Raw genomic sequence first — 23,342 nt, 5'->3', positions numbered from 1 at the left:
TCTGTTGTGTATTATTGGCATGATAAAATGATGCTGTCACAGAGATGTGAGGTTGTAGAAGTGATCCTGCATCAGTGATGACTATAAAAGGGACAAGAATACCCTCCATCTCAAAATCACCATGCATTTGTTGTTTGAAAGAAGAAAATGAAGAGATGAACATGATAACAGGACTGTTGCATATTTGTGCCTCTTATTGAAGGTCAAGCTGGTATATTGTTAAAGTGATGTCTAGTTTTGTTGATTATGCCACAAAATAGGGCTTTAAAATGTAATTTTCTTTCAGCCAATAAGTGTTCTGAAATATTGGGTTTGCCGTTTTTTGTTACCCTATTAGTCTGTAAAGTTTAAAACCATAATCTGTGTGATTTTTCTACAAAATGTAATAAATTGTATTGTGGTTTATGGTGGATACACTTCCATTTCCCATGTTGATCAAATACATACACACTAATATATTACTGTTCAAAAGTTCAGGGTCAGTAAGGTTTATTTAAACTTTTAATCAGCATGGATTCATTGGAATGATAAATTACCTTATATATTAATATATATATAAAACTAGAACAGTTATTTTAAAATACATTACAATATTCCTTTTTTTCTTTCCCCAAACTTTTGTGTGTGTGTGTGTGTAAATAAATGGCATTTATACCTTTAATGGGACCTCATTTAGTTTCAGGTTCATCCTGTACTTTACCCCAAAAGTTGTCTTTTTTTTAATTGCTTTTTTTTTTGTCATTGTGAAATACAGGACCTTTTTCTGTGATCGCAGGTGTTATTTTTAATTACAGTGCATGACAATAAAAAATGAGCCTCTTTAAAAAACAAAGACTTTCATTTCAGTCGCTTTACTAACAATAAAAACATTTTATTATGAACTGTACATAAACAATGTGCTGAATATGCACATTTCTGTTGTGTGACAAGCCAAAATGTACAAAGAAATATTTGTCACCTGAAACATAGAAAATACTTAAGAAGCCAATTTAGAAAAATTAAAACAGAAAAATAAAAAGTGAAGCAAAAGAAGCTGTTCTCATCAACCATGGGATGTCGTGTCTCATGGCAACAGTAGTTTCATTTTCTGGACAACCAGCTGCTTGTGAAGATAATGTTAGTGGATACTTGAAAAGCCAGGTAAGGAAAATGTACAATTAAAAACAAATATCTTTAAGATTTCAAAAAGAAATGGTGCTAGCTGCTTTTCATACAAAAATCATTTTGCAACTTTATAAATAGTTTTCTTCTACGGCGTTACAGATTTAAGGAAGGTGGAGCGGTTTGATGCCAAGATCACGAACGCCTGTCTCTCGAGTCCCTCTTGTGTTTCTCATAATCAGAGTCCCGCTTGTGTTTGTCTCTGTCCCGGTAATGGCTGCTGCTGTGGTGCCGTTCTCTCGGCCTCTCGTACCTGTCCTCTTTCGAATGGCGCTCTTTATGACTATGACTTCTGTCCCTGTGTTTTTCCCGATCCCTGTCGTAGTGCTTGCTTTTGTGATGGTGTTTGTCATAGTGGTCTCTTTCTTTATTGTCCTTCCTGTTGGTCTCTTCGTCTTTCCTGTAGGTCTCTTCGGAGCGTCTGGACGGCTTGTCGCCCAGGTCGCTGTAAGACTTCTCCGAACCCTTCTCGTCTTTGCTGAGGGGCGAAGAGGTCGGCAAGCTGGACTCGTATGTCAAAGAAGGTGCAGGGATAGTTTGGGGAGGGACGGCTTGAGACCACGGTGGAGCCAGTAAGCGAGGATCGCTTTGAGGGAACATCTGGGGAGGCGGCGGACCAGGAGGAAATGGGAAAGGTGGAGGACCCTGTGGTTGAAGGGGTAAGTAAGGTGCAGGATTGGCTGGAGGAGGGTAATATTGGGGATCAGGTGGACCGGCGTGGTACGAATGAAAAATGGGTGGACTGTAAATTTTAGGGTTAAAAGAAGGTGTCCTAGACTGCTTGAGACCTTCGTTCTTCCCAATGGATGAGATTGTGGTGATGGCTTGGATGTCCTCTATGGCTTTGCACTCTTCAGAGGGTTGCACAGATGGTTGCTGAGTAACTTTCTGCTGAAACTTTTCTGAATCGCTTTCCGATTGTTGCGGTTTTAACTCAGTAGGTTCAGCTGATGAAGACACTCTCTTTAAAATACCAGAAGGAGATGTCTTCAAAGTCTTGGTGGGACTTGATACGACTTCGTTTTTGGGAACAGAGCAAGAGCCATCAGTAACAGAGTCTTTCGATACATCCAATGAAGTGGTTTCGCTTGATTCTTGAGTAGCTGGTGCAGCTGTGCTGCTAGACTCTGTCTCCTCTTTGGGTTTAGCAGTTGCAAGAGAGGAAAGGAAACTCTCTGTTGAAACATCTGCAGGTTTGTCACTCAGAGAAAGTACGACTCCACTCTCTTTCTTTTCTGAGCTGGTCTCCAGACTCGAGCTGGGTGGCACCTGTTCAGTTTTAACAGCTTTGGGGTCTTTTTTCTTGATAACGAAGCGGTCAAGTCGAGAAGCACTGGCTGTAGGTTTAGGGTGGGTTGCTGCATGATTTTCACTGTCGACTGTTGGAGTCTTGGACACTGGTGTTGTAGAGTCACTCTTCAATTTGTCGCTTGAGGCTGATGCCGTGTTTCCAGGCAACTTTAGCACACCGGGAAGAAAGCGCAAAGAAACATTCTCTTCTGTCTCCATATCCAATATTGGTTCTTCATCGACTGACTTAATTAAATCTGCAGTGTCTTTTTTCCGTGTGCTCCCAGGACCGCTGTTAAAACCTCGCTCCACATCTTGAGCCACAGGAGGTTTCTGTGGGTAGTCGACCTGAGATTTGCTTTCTGCCAAGAAACTTGGAGCCTCACTGACATCGTTTGGCAGGATTACCCCAAAGTCCCTTTTCAGTCTCTGGCGGATGACCAATCCAAGAAGAAGATTCGGACGATTAGTCTCCAGTCCTACAATGTGGAGCATCACGATTAATTTTAAATATTTTGTTGCAAAAATCCTACAAATCCTACAATTGAACCTGCCAATAAAGTCTTACCTGGACCATCAAACGGAACAATCTGGTGGGGAATTTTTTCCGTGGAGCCGAGAGGAATAAGATACATGTCTTTAACTGGTTTGCGATTGTTGGCAACAACGCCGTATCTTCTACGGCTGCTAAAATAGGCGTACAACAAAGTGTACGAGATCTCATCTTCTTCTGTGTCGGGGGTGAAGCGAATAACACAAATTTCCTGGGGAAAAAACATTTAAAAGTCACAAAAAGCTTGTTCAAATTGTCAAATAACAGATTATGACAAATCAAAGGATAAATCATTCCCACCTTTGTCCCAGAAGCACGGATTTTCTCAACATAGTCCCAGACTATTTGAGGGGAAATCCGTCCACCTACTTTGATGTTGTCCGGCAAATCCTGCAGACACAATTCGATATGCTTCTAATACAACAGTTCAAATGTGCGACTGACATATATAGGATGAATTTCAAATGTCACTTACCTGTGTTAGGGAGTCCAGTATTCCAGAGACAGGATAAACTTTTGTTAGAAACCTCGCCACAGCTGGCATATCAACAAAGCCGCCCCACAGATTCTCCAAGCTGCTGAGGAAAGTAGCTGTATCTTCTTTGCTACTCAGACCATCTGATCTATTTTAAGTATATAAATCAGAAAGAAACAATTTCATAAATATCCCTTGATGTCTTGTTTTGGGTTTGCTTGAATCATCTGCTTAATCAGAAATCTTACCTGGATTCAGGCAAAAAATTTAGGAGACCTTCCTCCATGGCTCTTAAAGACAGATCGTCCATTAGTGCTGATGTAGGTGTATTTGTGGAGTGCTGAGATTCGTCTGTCGCACTAGACTGCCTCCTCACAACTGTTGTAGCCACTTTGACCACCTTTGTAGCGGCTTCTTCTGTAGGTGGAGCCATGCGACCTTCACAGAAACATCCACAAACGTTTAAGAGTTCATTGTACCAGTAAAACATTCTACAACTTAAAAATACTAATAACTGCTCATTCTTTGCAACTTTGTAACAAGTTTATTTTTAACAATGTTTAACAACTTCAACAATTTAGACTGTTCATTTTACATGCAAAGGAGTAGTTCCTTAATAGACTTAAGGCCCCGATATACTCAGTGAAGTTCTTTTTCGTTCTTTGCTTTGGGGTAAAACGGCGTTCGAAATACACGAGCAGCGATATACTGTTAACGAACATCTGACACCGCCCACATTGTTGAGAGCGAAGGTTAGATGAAAATGTAAATACGTGCTGCGCGCTTTCCTCTCAATAACAAAATAAACCAACAAAATTGAGAAAACGGCAAGCATTTTTTAAAGGGGAACTTGGCAACTATTTCAACTAAAAACCGTTTAGAAATCATTTGGATGGTTAAATAACCTGTTCTGGTGAAAATGGTGACTTTCCCCACTCCCCCCAGCGTTCCCAGGCAGAAAACCAAACGTTGCAACATGGGGACTAACGTCCCGGTAAGTTGGAAATAGGAAGTCTCGTGAGAAGCGAGAACGAGCGAGAAACACAAACTGCTTTACGGCAATTCGACATGAACACAATGTTACATGATACTGTGTATTGATGTATTACCCACCTCGGTAGACATAGCTCAACACGATAAAATTGTCCGGCTCCGATAATAACAACATAACATGAGCAGCGGTGGAAAGGGGGAGGAGGGTGCCACAAGTGAGTTTTTTTACGAAATATGAAATATTTGTTGTGAAATATGCACCCCACAGCTGTAGGGGGAGCTCGTTGAGAAAACACACGACATCAAAAGTGTAAATCAGTGAAGAAATGGCTAGAGTTGCCAAGTTCCCCTTTAATAAAAGCATAAGAAAAGCATCTGATCATAGTAACGTGGATTACACGAATTTGCACGAGCTCTGCAATTCGGCACTCCAGTAAAGTTAGGTCACGTTTATTTATATAGCACTTTATACAATAGATTGCTTAAAATCAAGCAGCTTTACTGTGTCTGTCTCGTTTCATCAGAAGTACAACTTCATTTTCTACTATAAAGCAGCTATCCAGTGTGCATGTTTTCACTCACGGACGTCTGATCGCAACGGACTCGTGAGGAGAAATGAAGCGGAAAAGATTCCACATGAAAGTAGGCGGAGCCTCCGTGCACACCAACCTATTACTTAATATTACTTAACAGCCGGAGCGAACTTTTCCGGAAAGTTCACTTTGGCAAGCTGTTTCGTACTCCCAAAACGAAGTTCGTATTGGCCTGCTTTTGTTCAAAATGACATCACATCAGGTCATTTTTCACTTTCACTTGAAGTACATCAGGGCCTTTAATTTATCAGCCTTTAATTACGATTTTCTTTTCTAACAAAAGTACACCTACGGGGATATTTTTTATTTTAGTATGTAGCCCATTTAACTCTCCACAAGAAAAACTTTTCAGAAGCTGAACTTTTATTTTAACGGTTTTACCTGTGCAGATTTTGCAGTTGAGGTCAAATAGATGAGACTTGTGCAAGTTGGTGGTATCTATAGATTTCTTGGGACTGTCAGGTTTAGTCTCAGGGTTTTTTTCTTCAGGCACTTCCGCAGCTTTCGGCACAGGCTCTGGCTGAAGATGCAGTAGGAAAACATTTTTTAAACCATTTTATTTTTCCTTGTTGGAAAAGCTGCTAAGAATGGAGCATAAATCTCACCTCCGCCTCTATGGCCTCTGGTGCTTTGGCAGGCTCCTGATTCTCAATTTCAATTTCCCCTTTGTGTGTGATTTTAGTAATGGGGCGTCTCTCTACTTCTCTCTGTTCTTTCTCAATCATTTCAATTGTCTGCCAACAGAAAGGTTAACAATCAATATAAATCAACATAAAAATCTGACTATAAAATTTCTATTCTAATGAACAAATATGTCCTGCTGAAAATAGTCTGCATAGTTCACTTCACTAAGTAGGTTAAACACTTTGCAAATGCCATTTTATGTTGTCTACCAAAAATTAAACTCTGATATTTTGGAAATGCAACAGAGCTATAATGTTTTACTAACATGTCGATTCTCTCTTTGTCTCCAAGCAGCCAGTTCCTTAGAGGCCAGCTCTTCTGCAGTCATACGCACCAAATCAGCAGGGGAAACTTCCCCCTTGAGTACTCGCTTGAATAACACCTGCAAAAGAATTTCATTTTCACAGCATTAGATTTGGCTAGAAATGCCTGCTTTCCCTAGAAATACTTTCATTGAAAAAAGCTTGCACAGAAAATTCTTACATTATTTTTTGAATCTTTCAGGTTGAAAGTCAAACTTCTGTATTTATTTTTGTATTTGCTGTCAACACCCTGAAAGAGAGCAAAAAGCTCCTTCTCTGTCCTTCTGGCCAACTCAGCAGGCTTGTCCGATGAAACCTTCAAATCAGACTCCTTCAGTCTATTAGACGAGAGATGAGAGGATAAACGCTGAACAACTTAACATTACACGCGTAATATAAACAAGAGGCAGACAGTTCTAAGGAAAATCTATTGACTGGCTTTACTGGCAATCAACCAAAAATCACATTCACACACCGTTTCAAGAGAATCTCCTCCAGCGAGTCCCGAACGTTTCGTCTGATATGTCCTGTGGACGGTTTCTTTGAGCTAACGTGGGATATTTTAACTTTCTTCGACTCATGCTTCACATTTGGTCCTGCAAAAAATACAACTCCAAATTATTATAGGTAATAATAATTTACAATTAACAATGATACTTTAAAATGTATAATTATTAATTTAAGAATTTTTTTTTAATAACTAACATTAACTTTTTTCATTTTTTTATGATAATGTATAAAATAACTGATGGAAATATCCATACCCCTTGGCGTGGAATCTTCTGAGGGTCGTCTTTCTCCTACCTCCTACATAAAACAAAAAGGTTTAAAAAAAATTAAAATACAACAATATAGTACAATGACATTTAAGTAAGACAAACTCAAGTGGCCATATCAGTAGTTGTTGCAGATTTGTACATGAGTGTGTAACACACCAGTCCATGTGCACACACCGTTCACCTACAATGAGTGAAAGCTAACTAACCCCTTTACACCCATGTGTAAAAAAGATTGAGAGTCAAATATATACAAACCCTTTTAAAGAAAGCCGGTGGATACCACAAATCAAAAGCTAAATCAGAAAGGGCAGAACAAAATATGACTTTGTAAATCTGCCACAAGCAACCATCAAATAATTAAATTATCATGTTTTTTTTTTCTTCACTAGATTGATATAGAACATATCATATTCAATGTTTCTTCCAATTAAACGTGGCACATCATACATTTTTGTTATTTTGACCCCTTGAGGACCAATTAGGCTATAATGTTTTAGAAGTTTTTGAGCCAGAGTTTCCATTAGAACAAACTCAATTCCACTCAATTCCTTTCAATTCCTCATTTGAGGCAATGACACGCTACTGCTAATTTGAAGACAATTTCAAGCACAAACTCACTTAGGGTGTTCTCACACCTAGTTTGTTTGAACCCTCCAAACTCTCTTGGAGCGGTTCAGCTTGTTTATGTAAACAAATCAAGTGATCTCAGACCCCCCTAAAGGGACCAAAAAACGAACCATACTGAGTCTGAGTAAATTTCGTTTGTGGTTCGATTTCTTTGTTCTTCTCGATCTTCTCAGTTCTCGCACATGCATCATGGTGCTCTCGTGAACTCAAAGGCCCACACAGAAGAAAATTAATAGTTGAATAGTCGTTATTTTTGTTTTTGGCGCGCAAAAAGTATTCTCGTTGCTTGATAAACTTAAAGTTGAGCCACTGTAGACACTTGGACTATTTTAACAATGTCTTTAACTTTTCTGGACCGGCAGAATGAAACTGCCTCGAAGCCTATGGAGGAGTGAGCCAGCTCTCAGATTTCATCAAAAATATCTTAATTTGTGTTCCGAAGAAGAACGAAAGTCTTACGGGGTTGAAACAACATGAGGGTGAGTAATTACTGACAGAATTTTCATTTTTGGGTGAACTAACCCTTTTAATTAAAGCAACAAAAGAGAAAATCACACACTGATCTTCACTGAAAAACTTCAGTAGCTTAAATAAGAATCAATGTAGCCTATAATTTTTACATGTTTACTCAATTTTATATTTGAATGGTGCTGTTATATACACCTACTGTGGCTGAAAAAATAAAGCACTGTTTATTTCATTTGTATAGTATGTTTTGTATTTGTAATGTGCAGCTTTGTTCTTATTTTTTATAACAAAGATAAAATGAAATAAATATTTTTATCTTCGCCCACTATAGCCTACATGGGTCTGTCTTTCATTTTTCTGTTATATTTTGTTACCTTGCAAGGCTAAGTTTTTAAATCGGGACATAAGTGTAGCAGTACTCCTCAGTCACTTGCAAAATAGTAAAAACAACATGAAAAGAATCAAGTTTTTTTTTTTTTTACAAGTAAAAAAAGTAGGCTACATGAGCACCCGTGACAAACTGTGTTGATGTAGGGAATCCGCTGCTACAACAACCTGGATTAAATTTTGGGTGCATGCGCTTGTGCTTGTCTGACAGATGCTGTCGAAGTGGAAGTGTGCACATGCAAAATGCACAGAAAGCTAAGATCTAGCCTAAGTTCTTTTGAGGTTGTGGTGTGAACAAGAAAAGGTCAAAAAGGGTCTGAGATCACTTCAGTGCAGAAGAGGATCAAAAAAGGAACCGGGTTCTCTTTTGAGTCCACTATATTGTGAACACCAAAAGGACTGAGGTCACTTTCGGCTGGTTCGCTTTCTGGTTCACTTTGTGAAACGGGTTTAGTTCTTTTAAAATTAACTATATGTGAAAACACCCTTATATGATTATAAGGAAGAGTAATTATCCAGTAATGTCTATACTTTCATGCATGTTTGTTACACAAGGCTTTAGAAGTAAAAAATAAAATAATTAAAGCTACTTAATTCATAAGTACTTCCCACAACTCTTTGATTTTTATGATGACAAATGGTATTGGATGACTTGTTTGCTTACTTTTCGGAACGGTCGTATTCCACCTGCGGTGACCGACTGCTGGGGTCTTTGTTTATGTTTAGCAGATAACTTGTCATCTGACTGCTCTGTGGTCTGGGCACCGGTTTTCCCTCCCTCTTCAGCACAGCACTTCAAGCACACATAATCCTGGTCCTCCTTTTCCATCTGCTGAACTTTAGCCAGATCCAGACCCACACAATCCCCATGAAACCAGTCATCGCAGCGGCCGCAGCCCACCATGAACCTATTCAAACAAACAGACAACAGCAGTGTTTATGAAACTCACAGGTCTGTCTGCAGCCCATCACTTTGAGCAAATACATACAGATATTATGGTGCGTTCACACCGGACGCGAATAGCGCGTCAGGCGCAAGTGATTTCAATGTTAAGTCAATGCAAAGACGCGTTACGCGCGTAAAAAATTCCTGAGGCGTAGAGTGCGGCGCGGTAGACGCGAATACGCCTCGTTCGCGCAAATTGAGCGTGAATTATTTTATTAGTGCTTTTTGTGCATTCACGCGTCTGCCGCCCGAGTTGAAAAATCTGAACTTCTGCGTCAATTCGCGCCGCGTTAACCAATCAGGAGCCTGCTTGCTGCTGTCACGTGGTGAAGTGACAGTTTATAATGTTATTTTATGTTTGGCCTCAAATTATTTTGTAATATGACTAAAATGCACAACAATAAAGCAAATCTTTCACATAAAAACTCGATTTCAATATATGAGAGATACTCATTTTGTATTGAATGCTATTTATTCCATATCTATTCTAGATTATATGAAACAGTATTAATCTAATGTAAAGACAACAAACACAATTTAGTGTATACAAACAAACAAAAAAACAACAAAAAATCACAGGACAGGTTTCACTTTTGGAGGCTGGCTCCATTTATTATCAAAACAAAAATAAATGGCAGATTAGGTGGGTGCGGGCGAGGGTGAACCTCGCGCCGGGCTGTACAGCGCGGGCTCGTCAGGCAGCGACCACTCGAGGCCGAGGCCTTATACGGCCTACGCTGTCCTCGTCAGCGTCCTCACCGTTAGATCCACCAAACCTAGCTCCTGGAGCAAATTGTGAAACTCCTGAAACCCTCCGGAGGGTCTGGTGGACCCGAGTACAGCGACGATGTCCCCTACGCAGCTGTTTCTGCTCTCCAGAGCATATACGAGCGGTGACTCTCTCGATTAATGCTAATGCTCGATAAACATCTAAAAAAGATGGCCGCCAACGGGTTTCGAAACTTTCGCCTCTGACGCGCGTAAATTTCGCTTCAAACTTTTGTTTTTTACACAATTTGAATTAACACAAAGTGGTCAAGCGTATAACTAGACGTGGCAGGCGCGAATTTGACGCGCTATTCGCGTCCGGTGTGAACGCACAGTTAGAGTAGTTCACTTTCAAATAAAAATGTCCTGATAATTTACATTTTATCAGGTCATCCAAGATGTCCATGTCTTTCTTTCCTCAGTCGAAAAGAAATGAAGGTTTTTGATGAAAACATTACAGGATTTTTCTCCATATAATGGACTTCAATGGCAACCAACGGTTTGAAGGTTCAAATGTCTCAGTCTCAATGCAGCTTCAAAGGCTTGACACAATCCCAGCCGAGAAATAAGGGTCTTATCTAGCGAAACGATCTGTAATTTTCTAAAAATAAATAAAAATAAAATACTTTTTAAACAAATGCCCGACTTGTACTATCTCTGAGATGTGCCACGCATTACGTCATCACGTTGGAAAGGTTACGTGTGACGTAGTACCGACCCAGTGTTTACAAGTTTGGAGTAGGAGGACTGTTCAAAATTATTGTATGTTGAATGACACATTAATATGTATTTGTGTCAGTTTGTTTAAAATGGTCCTTACATGTGCATATCCTGGATGTTTAACGATGTCACACGTGACCTTTCCAACGTGATGACGTAATGTGTGGCGCATCTCAGAGATGGAACAAAATGGGCATTTGTAATTAAAAAGTATATAATTATTTATTGTCTAGAAAATTATGGATCATTTCGCTAGATAAGACCCTTATTTCTCGACTGGGATCGTGTTGAGCCTTTGAATCTGCATTGAGACTGACATTTGAACCTTCAAACCGTTGGTTGCAATTGAAGTCCATTACATAGAGAAAAATCCTGTAATGTTTTCCTCAAAAACCTTAATTTTTTTTTTCGACTGAAGAAAAGAAAGACATGGACATCTTGGATAACATGGGGGTGTGAGTGAATTATCAGGACATTTTTATTTGAAAGTGAACTAATCCTTTAAGTGAGAATTTTTTCTTACAACCAATTTTAAATTTCAAAGAGGCATGCATTGATATTAAAATTGATACTGATAAGTCGATACTCGGTGTTTACTGATATTAAAATTCTATCATTTGTCTAAACATATCCATCCATCTATCTTCCGCTTATCCGGGGCCAGGTCGCGGGGGCAGCAGTCTAAGTAGAGAAGTCCAGACTTCACTCTCCCTAGACACTTCCTCCTGCTCTTCCGGGGGAATACCGAGGCGTTCCCAGGCCAGCCGGGAGACATAAACCCTCCAGCGTGTCATAGGTCTTCCCCCGGGTCTCCTCCCGCTGGGACGCGCCCGGAACACCTCCCCGGGAAGGCGTCCAGGAGGCATCCAGAACAGATGCCCGAGCCACCTCAGCTAGCTCCTCTCGATGTGGAGAAGCAGCGGCTCTACTCTGAGCTCCTCCCGAGTGACCGAGCTCCTCACCCTATCTCTAAGGGAGCGCCCAGCCACCCTGCAGAGAAAGCTCATTTAGGCCGCCTGTATCCGGGATCTTGTCCTTTCGGTTATGACCCACAGCTCATGACCATAGGTGATAGTAGGAACGCAGATCGACCAGTAATTCGAGGGCTTCGCATTGCAGCTCAGCTCCTTTTTCACCACGATAGATCGGTACATCGATCGCGTTACTGCAGAAGCTGCACCGATCCGTCTGTCAATCTCCCGTTCCATCCGTCCCTCACTCGTCAACAAGTACCCAAGATACTTAAACTTCTCCACTTGAGGCAGGAACTCTCCACTAACCTGAAGCGGGCAAGCCACCCTTTTCCGACTGAGAACCATGGCCTCGGACTTGGAGGTGCTGATTCTCATCCCAGCCGCTTCACATTTGGCTGCAAACCGTCCCAGTGCAAAGTGAAGGTCCTGGTCTGATAAGGCCAACATGACAACATCATCTGCAAAAAGCAGAGACGAAATTGTGTGGTCTCCAAACCGGACACCCTCCTGCCCCTGGCTGCGCCTAGAAATTCTGTCCATAAAAATTATGAACAGAATCGGTGACAAAGGGCAGCCTTCAGCTTGGGTGATGGACAAGTCCACCTCCGAGCCCTCGGCTTCCTCAATGGAAGACGTGTCGGTGGGATTGAGGAGATCCTCAAAGGTTTTTTTCCACCGTCCGACGATATCCCCAGTTGAGGTCAACAGCAACCCACCTCCACTGTAAATAGTGTTGGTAGGGCACTGCTTCCCCGTTCTGAGGCGCCGGATGGTTTACCAGAATCTCTTCGAGGCCAACCGGTAGTCCTTCTCCATGGCCTCACCGAACTCCTCCCAGGCCTGAGTTTTTGCCTCTATAACCACCCGGGCAAAGGCCTCAGGAGTCCCACAAGCCAGCCAGGCCCGATAGGACTCATTCTTCAGCTTGACGGCATCCCTTACTTCTGGTGTCCACCACCGGGTTCTGGGATTGCCGCCTCGACAGGCACCGGAGACCTTACGGCCACAGCTCAGAGTGGCCACGTCGACAATGGAGGTGGGGAGGACATTGTCCACTCAGACTCAATGTCTCCAGACTCCATCGGGATCCGCTCGGAGCTCCGCCGGAGGTGGGAGTTGAAGAGCTCTCTGACAGGGGACTCGGCCAAACGTTCCCAACAGACCCTCACAGTACGTTTGGGTCTGCCGAGTCCAGCTTCCTCCCCCGCCATCGGATCCAACTCACCACCAGGTGGTTATCAGTTGACAGCTCCGCCCCTCTCTTCACCTCTCTTCTGTGCTAATCACAGCTTGTCTATAATGAACCGGTTCACGCATAAGGGTGTCCATCAGTGCACGTGGCACCAGGACACCTTAGGTTGGAGGTCGATGATCGACTTTGTGGTCATTTCATCCGACCTACGGCCGTATGTCTTGGACACTCGGGTGAAGAGAGGGGCGGAGCTGTCAACTGATAACCACCTGGTGGTGAGTTGGACTCGGCGGTGAGTTGGACTCGGCAGACCCAAAAGTTCCCAACAGACCCTCACAGTATGTTTGGGTCGGCCGAGTCCAGCTTCCTCCCCCGCCATCGGATCCAACTCACCACCAGGTGGTTATCAGTTGACAGCTCCGCCCCTCTCTTCACCCGAGTGTTCAAGACATACGGCCGTAGGTCGGATGAAATGACCACAAAGTCGATCATCGACCTCCAACCTAGGGTGTCCTGGTGCCACGTGCACTGATGGACACCCTTGTGCGTGAACATGGTGTTCATTATGGACAAGCTGTGACTAGCACAGAATTCCAATAACAGAACACCACTCGGGTTCAGATCATGGGGGCCATTCCTCCCAATCACGCCTTTCCAGGTGTCACTGTCGCTGTAGAACGACGGAGTCCCCAGTCGGAGCACTTTCCAGAGACTCCAAGTGGGCCGGGGGACGGGGTGAACTCCAACACATGACGGCTGAGCAGGAGGATTATAAGCAAACCCACAACAGCCCGCCACCTCTTACCATGGGCAACTCCAGAGTGGTAGAGAGTCCCGCCTCTCTCAAAGAGTATGATTCCAGAGCCCAAGCTGCGCGTGGAGGTGAGCCCGACTGTCTCTAGTCGGTACCTCTCAACCTCCCGCACACACTCAGACTCCTTACCCGCCAGCGAGGTAACATTCCTAAAGCCAGTTTCCGTGTCCAGAGATCGGGTCGTCTGCCCCCTACAGTTCCTCCTGCAGGTGGCGAGCCCACGGGAGGGTGGCCCCACGTCGCTCGTTCGGGGGAGGCCTGGCCACCAGACGCCCGCATGCAACCCAGGGCCTGGTTCCAGGGTGTCTAAATATATGCTACACTAAAATCAATAGTTTTAAATTGCCCCTATTATGTTGTTTTTTTTATATTACCTTTCATTTAGTGTGTCATATATCTGTTTGGGAAAGTAAAAGGTCTGCAAAGTTCACGACAAATAGTTATTGTTATAAGTTATTGTCTCCTAAAAGAAAGAACCGATTCTGAACTGCCTGAAATGAGTCGTCAGTAACCTTTATAGGTTTTCGACATGTCAAGAAAATGCTGTTTTCAGCGCTGCGAATCCACTTTGCATGCACTTCCAAAGGATGTGGAATTGATACGGAAAACCCGACACCATCGTTACTGTTTGAATCACTATGGACCAAGTGTTGAGAAAGCCTCTGGAGCTGAAATTTTGATATGGTAATGACCGTTTCACTGCCAACCCGCGTTTTCACAACAGACTGGGCCATCTGACCAATCAGAGCAGAGTAGCTCATGGAAAGGAGGGGTTTAGAGGGACTGAATCTTCTAAACAAACCGTTTTCAGACTCTGAAAACTGAGGTGATGTGCAATGTATATTGATCAAATTAAATTGTTTTTGACCTTGGATGCCTATAAACCTATTGTAGGAGACTCAATAACAAAATTATAAATCTTTAAAATAGCATATTAGGGGCACTTTAAATGCTGCAACTGAGTTTAGGCACCACAACCATATGATGTACAGTATGAAAAATAGTTATACATTTTGAGATTATATTTAACTGAGTTATTAATTTAATAGCATTTTTAAAGATTAGCTTTAAATGAGTTTTATATGATTGCAAGATAATCAATGCAAAAATTAACAAGTACAATTGAATTTCAATAAAACAAAACGAATTATGACCATGAGAATGGATTTAGAAATAAAAGTCGACATACCGGTTGTTGTGAGGTTTCTTACATAATCCACAGTGTTTGCTGGGGTCCCACACAGTCTCGCTTTCAGGAGGAGGTTCGCCCTCGGTTTCCTTCTTCACCACTGGGGCATTATCAGGGATAAACAGCTGCGGCTCCTCTATCGAGATACTCCTAGAGTTTCTGCTCTTATGTCTATGCTGGATCTTCTCCGCCTTCTTGATCTTGACCTTCTCCTGCTCCTCATCCCCTTGGCTGTTTGTCACAGGCGGGTTTGTTTTGTTTACCAGAGTGGGAGGAGTTTGTGGCTTTTTCGGAGGGTGAGGAGACTGCACTGACTTGACACCAGGGCCAGAAACAGACGATGGTTTGCGACTGATGGTCGGGGAAACTGGGACAGACGGGCTTGTGGTTTGATGCACAGGATTTCCATCCTGAATCTTTTGTATTTTTGAGGGTGATTTAGGAGCGAGTGGCCCTCCTGGGCGTTTCAAGCCCACCATACCAGGCTTCCCCTTGTGATTTTCTGGTCGGCTCGTATGCATTTTTTTGTCTCTGGGTTGTCTGGACACTTTCTGTAAGAGCCCTGGCCTGGTGAGATGAGACGGCTTGTTTTTGGCAGCAGACAGAGCCTGTTTGTGTTTCAGAAGCTTTTTGACAGCTGGCTGAACTGCTGTGCCGTTCTTGTTCCCCTTTTTGTGCTCACTTGGCTTTTGGGTCTTGATTTGGTCATTGATTTTTCCATCTCTTGGTGTTACATTGTTCATATTGGGCTTGAGCGACAAGGTGCTATTAGTGTCTTGTACTTCATTAGGGTTCACATACGGCCCAAAATCCATAGGCATGTCATCGCTAGTGGGCTGGCCAACGCTCACTTCCCCAACAACCTCTTGTGTGGAATTATCAAGTTCTTGTGCACCTTCATCTTGATTTTGTCCCAAATCCAATGTGAGGCCATCAGCAGTGATGGCATCCTCTTGGAAGCCCAAAGACTGAAGGTCGCTCGTGCTAAATGATCCAAACGCATGTGACGGTCCAGGAAGCAGTTCAATTTTATAGCCCCCTACAGTAACAGTTAATCGCCGTAACACAACAACTGGATTCATCGAGGAGTCAACCTCATGGATTCCAAAACGACGGCTGAGCAGAGCTTCCCTTTTTGCAGCAAGGCTTTTATCTCCATCCGAATTTCCGCTGCATGTTGACTCTTGTTCGTTACTCTCGGTTGCTTTTGGTACAGGACCTGGGCGTCTGCCTCTGACTCGACCGCGGCTCGCTGAAAGAGAAAAATGGTGTCAATACACTCATGAGCAGTCAAACAGACAGCAAATAGGCAAAAATATTGGTTCCAGGAAAACCCAATAAATTCTCAGGCATAGCTAATATCCCAATGCATCAGACATTTAAACCACATCAAAAGACGCCAAAAGGAAAGTGCCAAAATTTCCAGTTATAAATATTTTAATTAATAATATTTGTCTTTTTGGGTGGGCAGACATTCACTTGTAGCATCATATACAGTGAAATGCCACCAGTCAGAAAAATGTGCAATATTTATTCTAAATGTATTGCCACATAGAGGTCTTCTAATGGTTTTCCACATTAGTAAAAGTTGCTAAAAGACAAAGGAACTATAGAAGACTTTGGGCTGGTTTCACAGACACAGTTAGGACATTTAAGTAGCTTTTATAAGCATGTCCTGGAAGAAGAAAAAACATTACTGGTGTGCATCTTGAGACAAAACAATGGCACTGACATATTTTAAGAAATGTCAGTGAAAGTTGCTTTCAGTTAAAACAGCTCAAACATGAATTTTACTTTGAGACTAGGCTTAAACCTTGTCTGTGAAACCGGAGGTGTGAGTGCCATTTAAAAACGGTTTTCATTTTAAAAAGTTCATAAAAATAATATATAAAAAATAATAAAAATCATTAAGTTGACATTTTAATATTTATTTTGATTTTATTGTTAGAATGAAATAATAAATCGCTAAATAATTTAGAATGCAACTTTAAAAAAAGCTTTTGCTAATTACTTTATTTACTAATAGAGTAAAAAAAAAAAAAAAAAAAGTATGGATAGTTGATTCAGCAGATTCAAAACAATCCAAATAAATTCACCCAGTTGTGTCCCTGTCCCTTATGTTATGTGCACCTGTTTGTCGTCTCTGTAGATGACTTGCATGTCTCCTGCCCCGTGAGAAGCTGGACTGACTGTGCTCTCCATCAGATGGACTCTGACTAACACCTGCTGTTGTCATGTCATGATCTGCAAAACGCACTGTCGAAGTTAATTGCAAACTCTTTTTTAAATGTTTTATTAAACTACAGACTTCAAAAGCAACTACTGTACCTGCTGAGCTTCCAAGCTTAAAATTGACATCTTCATTTTCTAGAAGATGAAACTGGGCACTAGCAGATCCAAACATTGGATCTTTGTCACTGAGCATGTTCTTCAGTGAATCTTCGGGGTGACCGTGACCCGTTTCAAACTCATCACTTGCTTCACATTCCAGGTTCTGTCCGAGCAGCAAGGAATCATCCAATTGGTCACTGGGAACCAGATGATTGAATTGACCACCAACTATATCCATGAATGCCTGCACTGTACGGTTTGCTCTGGAAAAGACAAGAATTATAAATGTATCTTTATCACTTTAGCATAATCTTCTAAGATGTACTATTTTGACAAATAAGTTGGATTGATGACATGCTCCATACAGTTCTCTAACTACTTCTGACAAAAAAAGCATAATCCCGCAGTTTGACTGCCATTCAAGTAAAATCTTAACACAAATGTATTGCAAACCAAACAGAGATATAGGGGAGGTCGAGGCTAGTTGTCACAGAGTCTGTATCTCAGAAACTACAAGTCCAAAGTCCAAATGCACAAATGTTTGTTTACTCTAGCAAACGTTTTATATGTTGATTTAAACCTATTTTCTTCCATTAAAATTTTAAAATTAGAATTACTAAATATAAGTTTATACGTCTTTATTTATTCTGTCCTCCAAACTAAATTCAATATTATATAAAAAATGTCTGTGTTTTTAGTTAACTGTATTTTGTTTTCCTAGACAATAATAACGTTCAATAGCTTTGGAAATATCTTCAAAAGCATTTTTGTAGCCAAGATTTCAAGGTTTTTTAACATTTATTAAACCACTTCAAATAACACATATATACAGTATATTCTCACCAAAAAAAATTTAATAATTTTAAGCCAGTAATTTATATATTTTGCTGCAGTAGGAAAACTCAAAAAAAAAAACAAAAAAAAAAAGTTTACATTTCCTAACATTCCTTGTCATCAATTGTAATAATCCAGTGTGATTAAGGAGTCTGACAGTTTGCTCCACACAAAGATCTGATCTCACCATCATCGAGTCCATCTGGGATTACACGAAGAAACAGAAAAAACTGGCTTGAAGAAACCTACATCCAAAACTGCAGAACTGTGAAAAGTTTTAGGCACTTAGAAGTGCTGAGAAAAATTGAGAATGCTTTCAAAAATGATGCCATAAATAAATTGTATTTATCAATTAACTTCTGTTAACAAAAATCAAATCAATATTTGGTGTGACCACCCTTTGCATTTAACAGGTACACTTGCATAGTTTTACAGGTAGCTGTAGGTTTCATCAAGTGTCTTGGAGACACCGCCACAATTCTTCTGGACTTAGTCTGTCTCCGTTTTTTCTGTTTCTTCATTTAATCACAGATAGACTCGTTGATGTCGAGATCAGATCTCTGCGTGGAGCTCTGGCTGTTGTCAGACTCCTTGTGCATACAAAAGTCTCGCTGGATTACAACAATAAATGGCAAAAGGAATGTGTGGAAATGTAAACTGATATTTCCTACTGACACACTACAGCAAAAAGATATAAATAACTGACTTAAAACCATTTTTTGCGTGAAAATACTAACGTGCCAATGACATTGCACAGTACTGTATATATGTATACATATAAATTCCCTTACTTCAGCTGCTTTTAAAAAGGTTAAAATTTCAAATCATTTTAAATGCCACAAAACTTGAAGCATCTTTAAAAAAAATAATAATAAACAAAGTATGTATACATACAGAAATATTCACTGGAGTAAAACGTGACAACTAGCCCCGCTCTCCCCTACTTGTAACAACCACACAACTTCTTGCAAATAAATAAGAGCAAGCAAACAGATAATGGCATCAGGTGTCAAACTGTAATAAGTATAGAATACAAACACTTTATATTGGAACTGCAAGAGTGCCGAATGTTTTAATGTTTCAAATTAAACCTTTTAAAGTCTTATTCACAGGCATTCAGGGTAACGTTAGACTGGTAAGGGCCACTGGTGTTTATATTTTGGCTAAAGGTCGGCTCACGTGCACAGACAGCTAGCGCATGCGGCCTTGAACTGCTCGCACATTGTTTGACCCTCTATGAACAGAGACGACAGCTTAAGAAGCCGCTTCGGCTTGTGCAAAAGATGCTTTCGTCGTTTAGGCAACGCAGGGTGTCAAAAACCCTCACAAAACAAACACACCATCGCTTCCGCGAGCACCAGGGGGCCTTTAGCAACCAGCCTTCGTGTATCTCACGCGCTTACTGGTCCGAAATAAACCCACTTTAATCAACAACATGAGTTTGACAATCCCCCATAAAAGTGCATATAAAATTACCGCCACAATCGACGCGGTTTTTGCACAAACTCGCCTCGAGTCTGGAGTTGCGTCGCGTGCACGAAGGCCTCGCGCTTAACTTACGAAGAGCGTGCACGCCCACTCCGCGCGAGATGCAAGATAAAACACTCACCGCGTTTGTCACTGTGATCGAAGAGCCCGCGCATAATTGGAGAAGGAATAGTATTATCGCTTACGGTGTTGGGACGCCATATGGGTTGCTGTTGTCGTTAATGCCACAACCTTTTCCGCTTGAGAACTGCGGTGGGACACAAGTAGTGCTTCCTGTTGACCCTCTGAGCCAGCAAACAACTCGCCGTGATGTGCTGGATCTATCGGCAGGGGGCAGTGTGATCGAGCGCTGGGCTTCTTCTTCTTTTGGCGTTTTATGGCGGTTGGCAAACAAACGATAGGTGCATTCCCGCCACCTACTGGGGCGTAGGACCACAATAAATGTAGGACTAAATAAATAAATCAAATCCTAAATCCTATTAAACAGATCTACCTTTCTTAAGTATCTCATTAATGCATTATATGTTTTATGATGATTAAAGCCATTATTCAGCAGTCTTTCCCATTTCTCTCCATTTTTTTCCAACATAAATACCCTTTCATTTTCATAAGCAGTTCAACATATTAGTAGCCTACATGCTCTAAGTTTCTGCTTTAGCTCTAGTCGTTTCCATTCAGATGTTCTTTTTACTCATAGATGTGTATAGATGTGTATATGTAGATGCCTCATTAGGCTGCCGCATTAGATATTCATACGTGGAATAAAATCTGGAAACTTCCTCATAAATATTTAATCACAAACAAAATCAAAGAAATTTCACTTAAACTCGTTTATAAATATTACCCATGTAATTATTATCTTGTGAACAGATTTAATTGTGATATTGATACATTTTGTGGTCTGCATGATGAAACATTTTTATTTTTTATTATTATGCTTCAACAACACAAACAAAAAGGTACATTAACAAATCTCTCCATATCACTGCAGTTGTTCATCCTTAGGTTGAGCATAGCTAGTACAAATAACAGAAAACTCATAATAGAACAAACAAATAATTAAATAAAAGAAATACAAAAAAGAAATAAAATGAAGAGTAAATCAATCAAAAGGGGCTTTTTAAATTAATTTAAACGTATAAGAGAAATCAATTTAAGGGCTTTCTGATTTTTTACAAATTTTTAAAGATTTGTACAAGAGTTTAACCTCATTCATCCACTGATTAAAGTTGGGTTTAGATTTAAACCATCTGCATTTATGAATGAAAAACTTTCCAACATAACAAGAAATTAATAACAAACTCACAATCTTTGTTTTCCAGGCAGACATGATGAAACATTTTATCATTTATTTTGGAGTTGTCCTCATTCAGTTTGTTTTTGGTCACATCTCTGTTCCTCATATCATGCCCAGCTTTCAACTGTGCTTTAAAAATTTGTTATTTGTTTTTTTTTTCTTTTAAGGTATATGTTACTTAATTAACCTGCTACTTCTTTTAGCTAAATTTAGTATTAATAAATATAAATTTGGAGGAAATAAGCCTTTTTTTTATTTATTTTAAGATCAGAAATTCAACAATACCTAAACACAATATTGGGTTTGAAAAATAAGAAAGCTGCAAAGTGTGTTTCAATCTATGAGCATTTTCACATTTTTGTTTAAATTTTACTGTTTTTTAACTGTTTCTTCATATATTTGTCTTTTTTTTTTTTTACCCCCCCCCCCCTGACTGTAGTTGTAATTCTTTAAAATCAATAAAAATTTATTTAAAAAAAAATTATATTCATCATAGATATTCATACATGCATACAAACTTTGACCTGTGGAGGGCAGTAATACGCTTTTTTTTTTACAAAAATTAAACATTTACAACTATAACATGACATCCAAAAAAGATGGTAACTAAAAAGATTGGGTTTAAAATACATAAAGAAAAAGAAAAGAAGGAAGAAAACATTAGGCAAATATACAATCATATGTGACCTGATCCAGCAAAATGAGTCACAGTGACCCAAACTTCAAAATTGAGATTTTGGTATTAATGGAAAGAGGAGACCATAAGCTTTCAACTGATATCCTAGTCAAAGTCATACCTTGAATGGTTGTAAAGATATACACATTTGAATTATGGTCGTCTGCCCTCTTTTTCCAATTGAAAACCTGAGAAAATCGCTTTTAAAGTTTTTTGCCCGTTTTTTATTGATATCTTTCAAAATCCATTGCATTTAAAGGGATGAACTATTTATTGTACAGCTTAATTTGACCAAAGACATTAATATATGCTATTATGCCAGGCTGAAGCTCAAATTATTTTACATTTTTTATTTGAATAAATCATTTAAAAGGCACTTTTACAAACATTTACTAAAATCAGAAAGATTGAACAGAGGTGCAACAGTTTTGCATGAGAGAGGGTGTGTGTGTGTGTGTGTGTGTGTGTGTGTGTGTGTGTGTGTGTGTGTGTGTGTGTGTGTGTGTGTGTGTGTGTGTGTGTGTGAGAGAGAGAGAGAGAGAAAGTGAGAGAGGCAGAGAGACAAGGAAACAGAGAACAAATAATGTTAGCCTATGCAATCATATCTTTGTGTAGGCTAGTTGACAACAACAGTGTAACATATTCACACATACCAACAGTTAAATATTGGGTTAAAATAAATCAAACACATTGTAATGGATTCTCCTTGCAGATAAATACACTCACATAATAATTGCACACACTCACATCCATACACCACAGGGCTGTCTCTGTCATCAGAGGATAACACGTCTCCAGATCCAAAAAAATCACTGACTAGCCTTAGCCACTCTTGATGACCAGCAGCAGAGCTTAGGTTAGAAGCCTCCAGTGAGTTCAACGCTTTTGGCGACTTTGCTCTCTTTTGACAGCGACATTTCTCAAATTAATATTTAATCTTTCTGAGGAGATCTGCTAGCTTGTTTACACATAGCGCTACGAGTCTGATAGGAGGATGGCTAGACCAATCGCGTGCCGGTCAGTCGAAACGGAGCTTCCCATTGACAAATGATCAGCGTTTGTGTACATTTCTAAGCTTTATGATTGGTTCTATACAACGTGTAACACCATATTTGGAGAGCAGAGACGTTTGAGGGGATTCCCGGGAAATACTCAGAGGTGAGGAGAGGAGTTGAGAAAAGCAATATTCATTTCCAGCGAATTTAGTAAAACTTTGTAAACTTTAATTGTCATTTAAATACCTTTTCTCAATTATCTGGACTACGAAACTTTAGGAGATTATTTTTGAATGTCTGTTCTTTGAAATTTAGCAATAATAATAATTTAAAAAAAAATCTATTATTTCATTGTTTTTCCACATAAACGGCCCATATCTTAAAATGGAACGTTGCGACTTCCGACTCATTTCGCCAGATCGGGTCACATATTGATTTAAATAAAAATAAAGAAAATAAACAAATAAATCATTGATTATTACTTAAAGAAAGAAGACAGCATATAACATTTCAAGAAGCGTCAAATCTTTTAGAGTAGAATAGAGTAATCACACGATAACAAAAAACACAAACCTCTAACCTTTTAAAAAAAAAATATTGTATGGTATGAAGAACCATATTGAGTCCGATTTAAGTGAAAGCTCCTGATCCATTTTACTTTAAAAGTGTAATTTTAATTTTTTTTATTTTTTTTTTTTATCCAAAAGCACAAAACCACCTTCATTTACAAGAAGTAGAAGTAGTACAAGCTGATAGACAGCAAGTGGCAGTAATACAACTTTTTGGATGCCAACTGCCATAAAACA

General features: G+C 40.2%; 1 protein-coding gene across 3 annotated transcripts; it reads right to left on the bottom strand.

The window, feature by feature from the left end:
- Positions 1–850: 850 nt before the first annotated feature.
- Positions 851–19,880, bottom strand: phf3 (PHD finger protein 3). Of its 3 annotated transcripts, none has more exons than XM_082153939.1 (16): positions 19,754–19,880; positions 17,244–17,509; positions 17,046–17,159; positions 14,916–16,167; positions 8,977–9,220; positions 6,816–6,858; positions 6,527–6,647; positions 6,233–6,389; positions 6,015–6,131; positions 5,671–5,799; positions 5,447–5,585; positions 3,728–3,917; positions 3,480–3,627; positions 3,305–3,394; positions 3,020–3,215; positions 851–2,930 (listed from the first exon to the last, which is right to left on the bottom strand). In XM_082153939.1, exons 2-16 carry the CDS (start codon positions 17,482–17,484, stop codon positions 1,297–1,299), a joined length of 4,815 nt encoding a protein of 1,604 aa, XP_082010065.1. In that variant the 5' UTR covers positions 17,485–17,509; positions 19,754–19,880; the 3' UTR covers positions 851–1,296. The 3 variants fall into 3 exon arrangements, with proteins under 3 accessions (XP_082010065.1, XP_082010064.1, XP_082010066.1); XM_082153938.1 differs by having other exon boundaries at positions 19,690–19,846; XM_082153940.1 differs by lacking the exons at positions 17,046–17,159; positions 17,244–17,509 and having other exon boundaries at positions 19,690–19,864.
- Between the last annotated feature and the right edge of the window lie 3,462 nt (positions 19,881–23,342).

Source organism: Leuciscus leuciscus, assembly GCF_965113295.1.
Source record: "Leuciscus leuciscus genome assembly, chromosome: 22".
In the NCBI taxonomy this organism is placed as follows: Eukaryota; Metazoa; Chordata; class Actinopteri; order Cypriniformes; family Leuciscidae; genus Leuciscus; species Leuciscus leuciscus.
The sequence above is the reverse complement of the archived record's forward strand: the minus strand, read 5'-3'. Positions and strand labels throughout refer to the sequence as shown.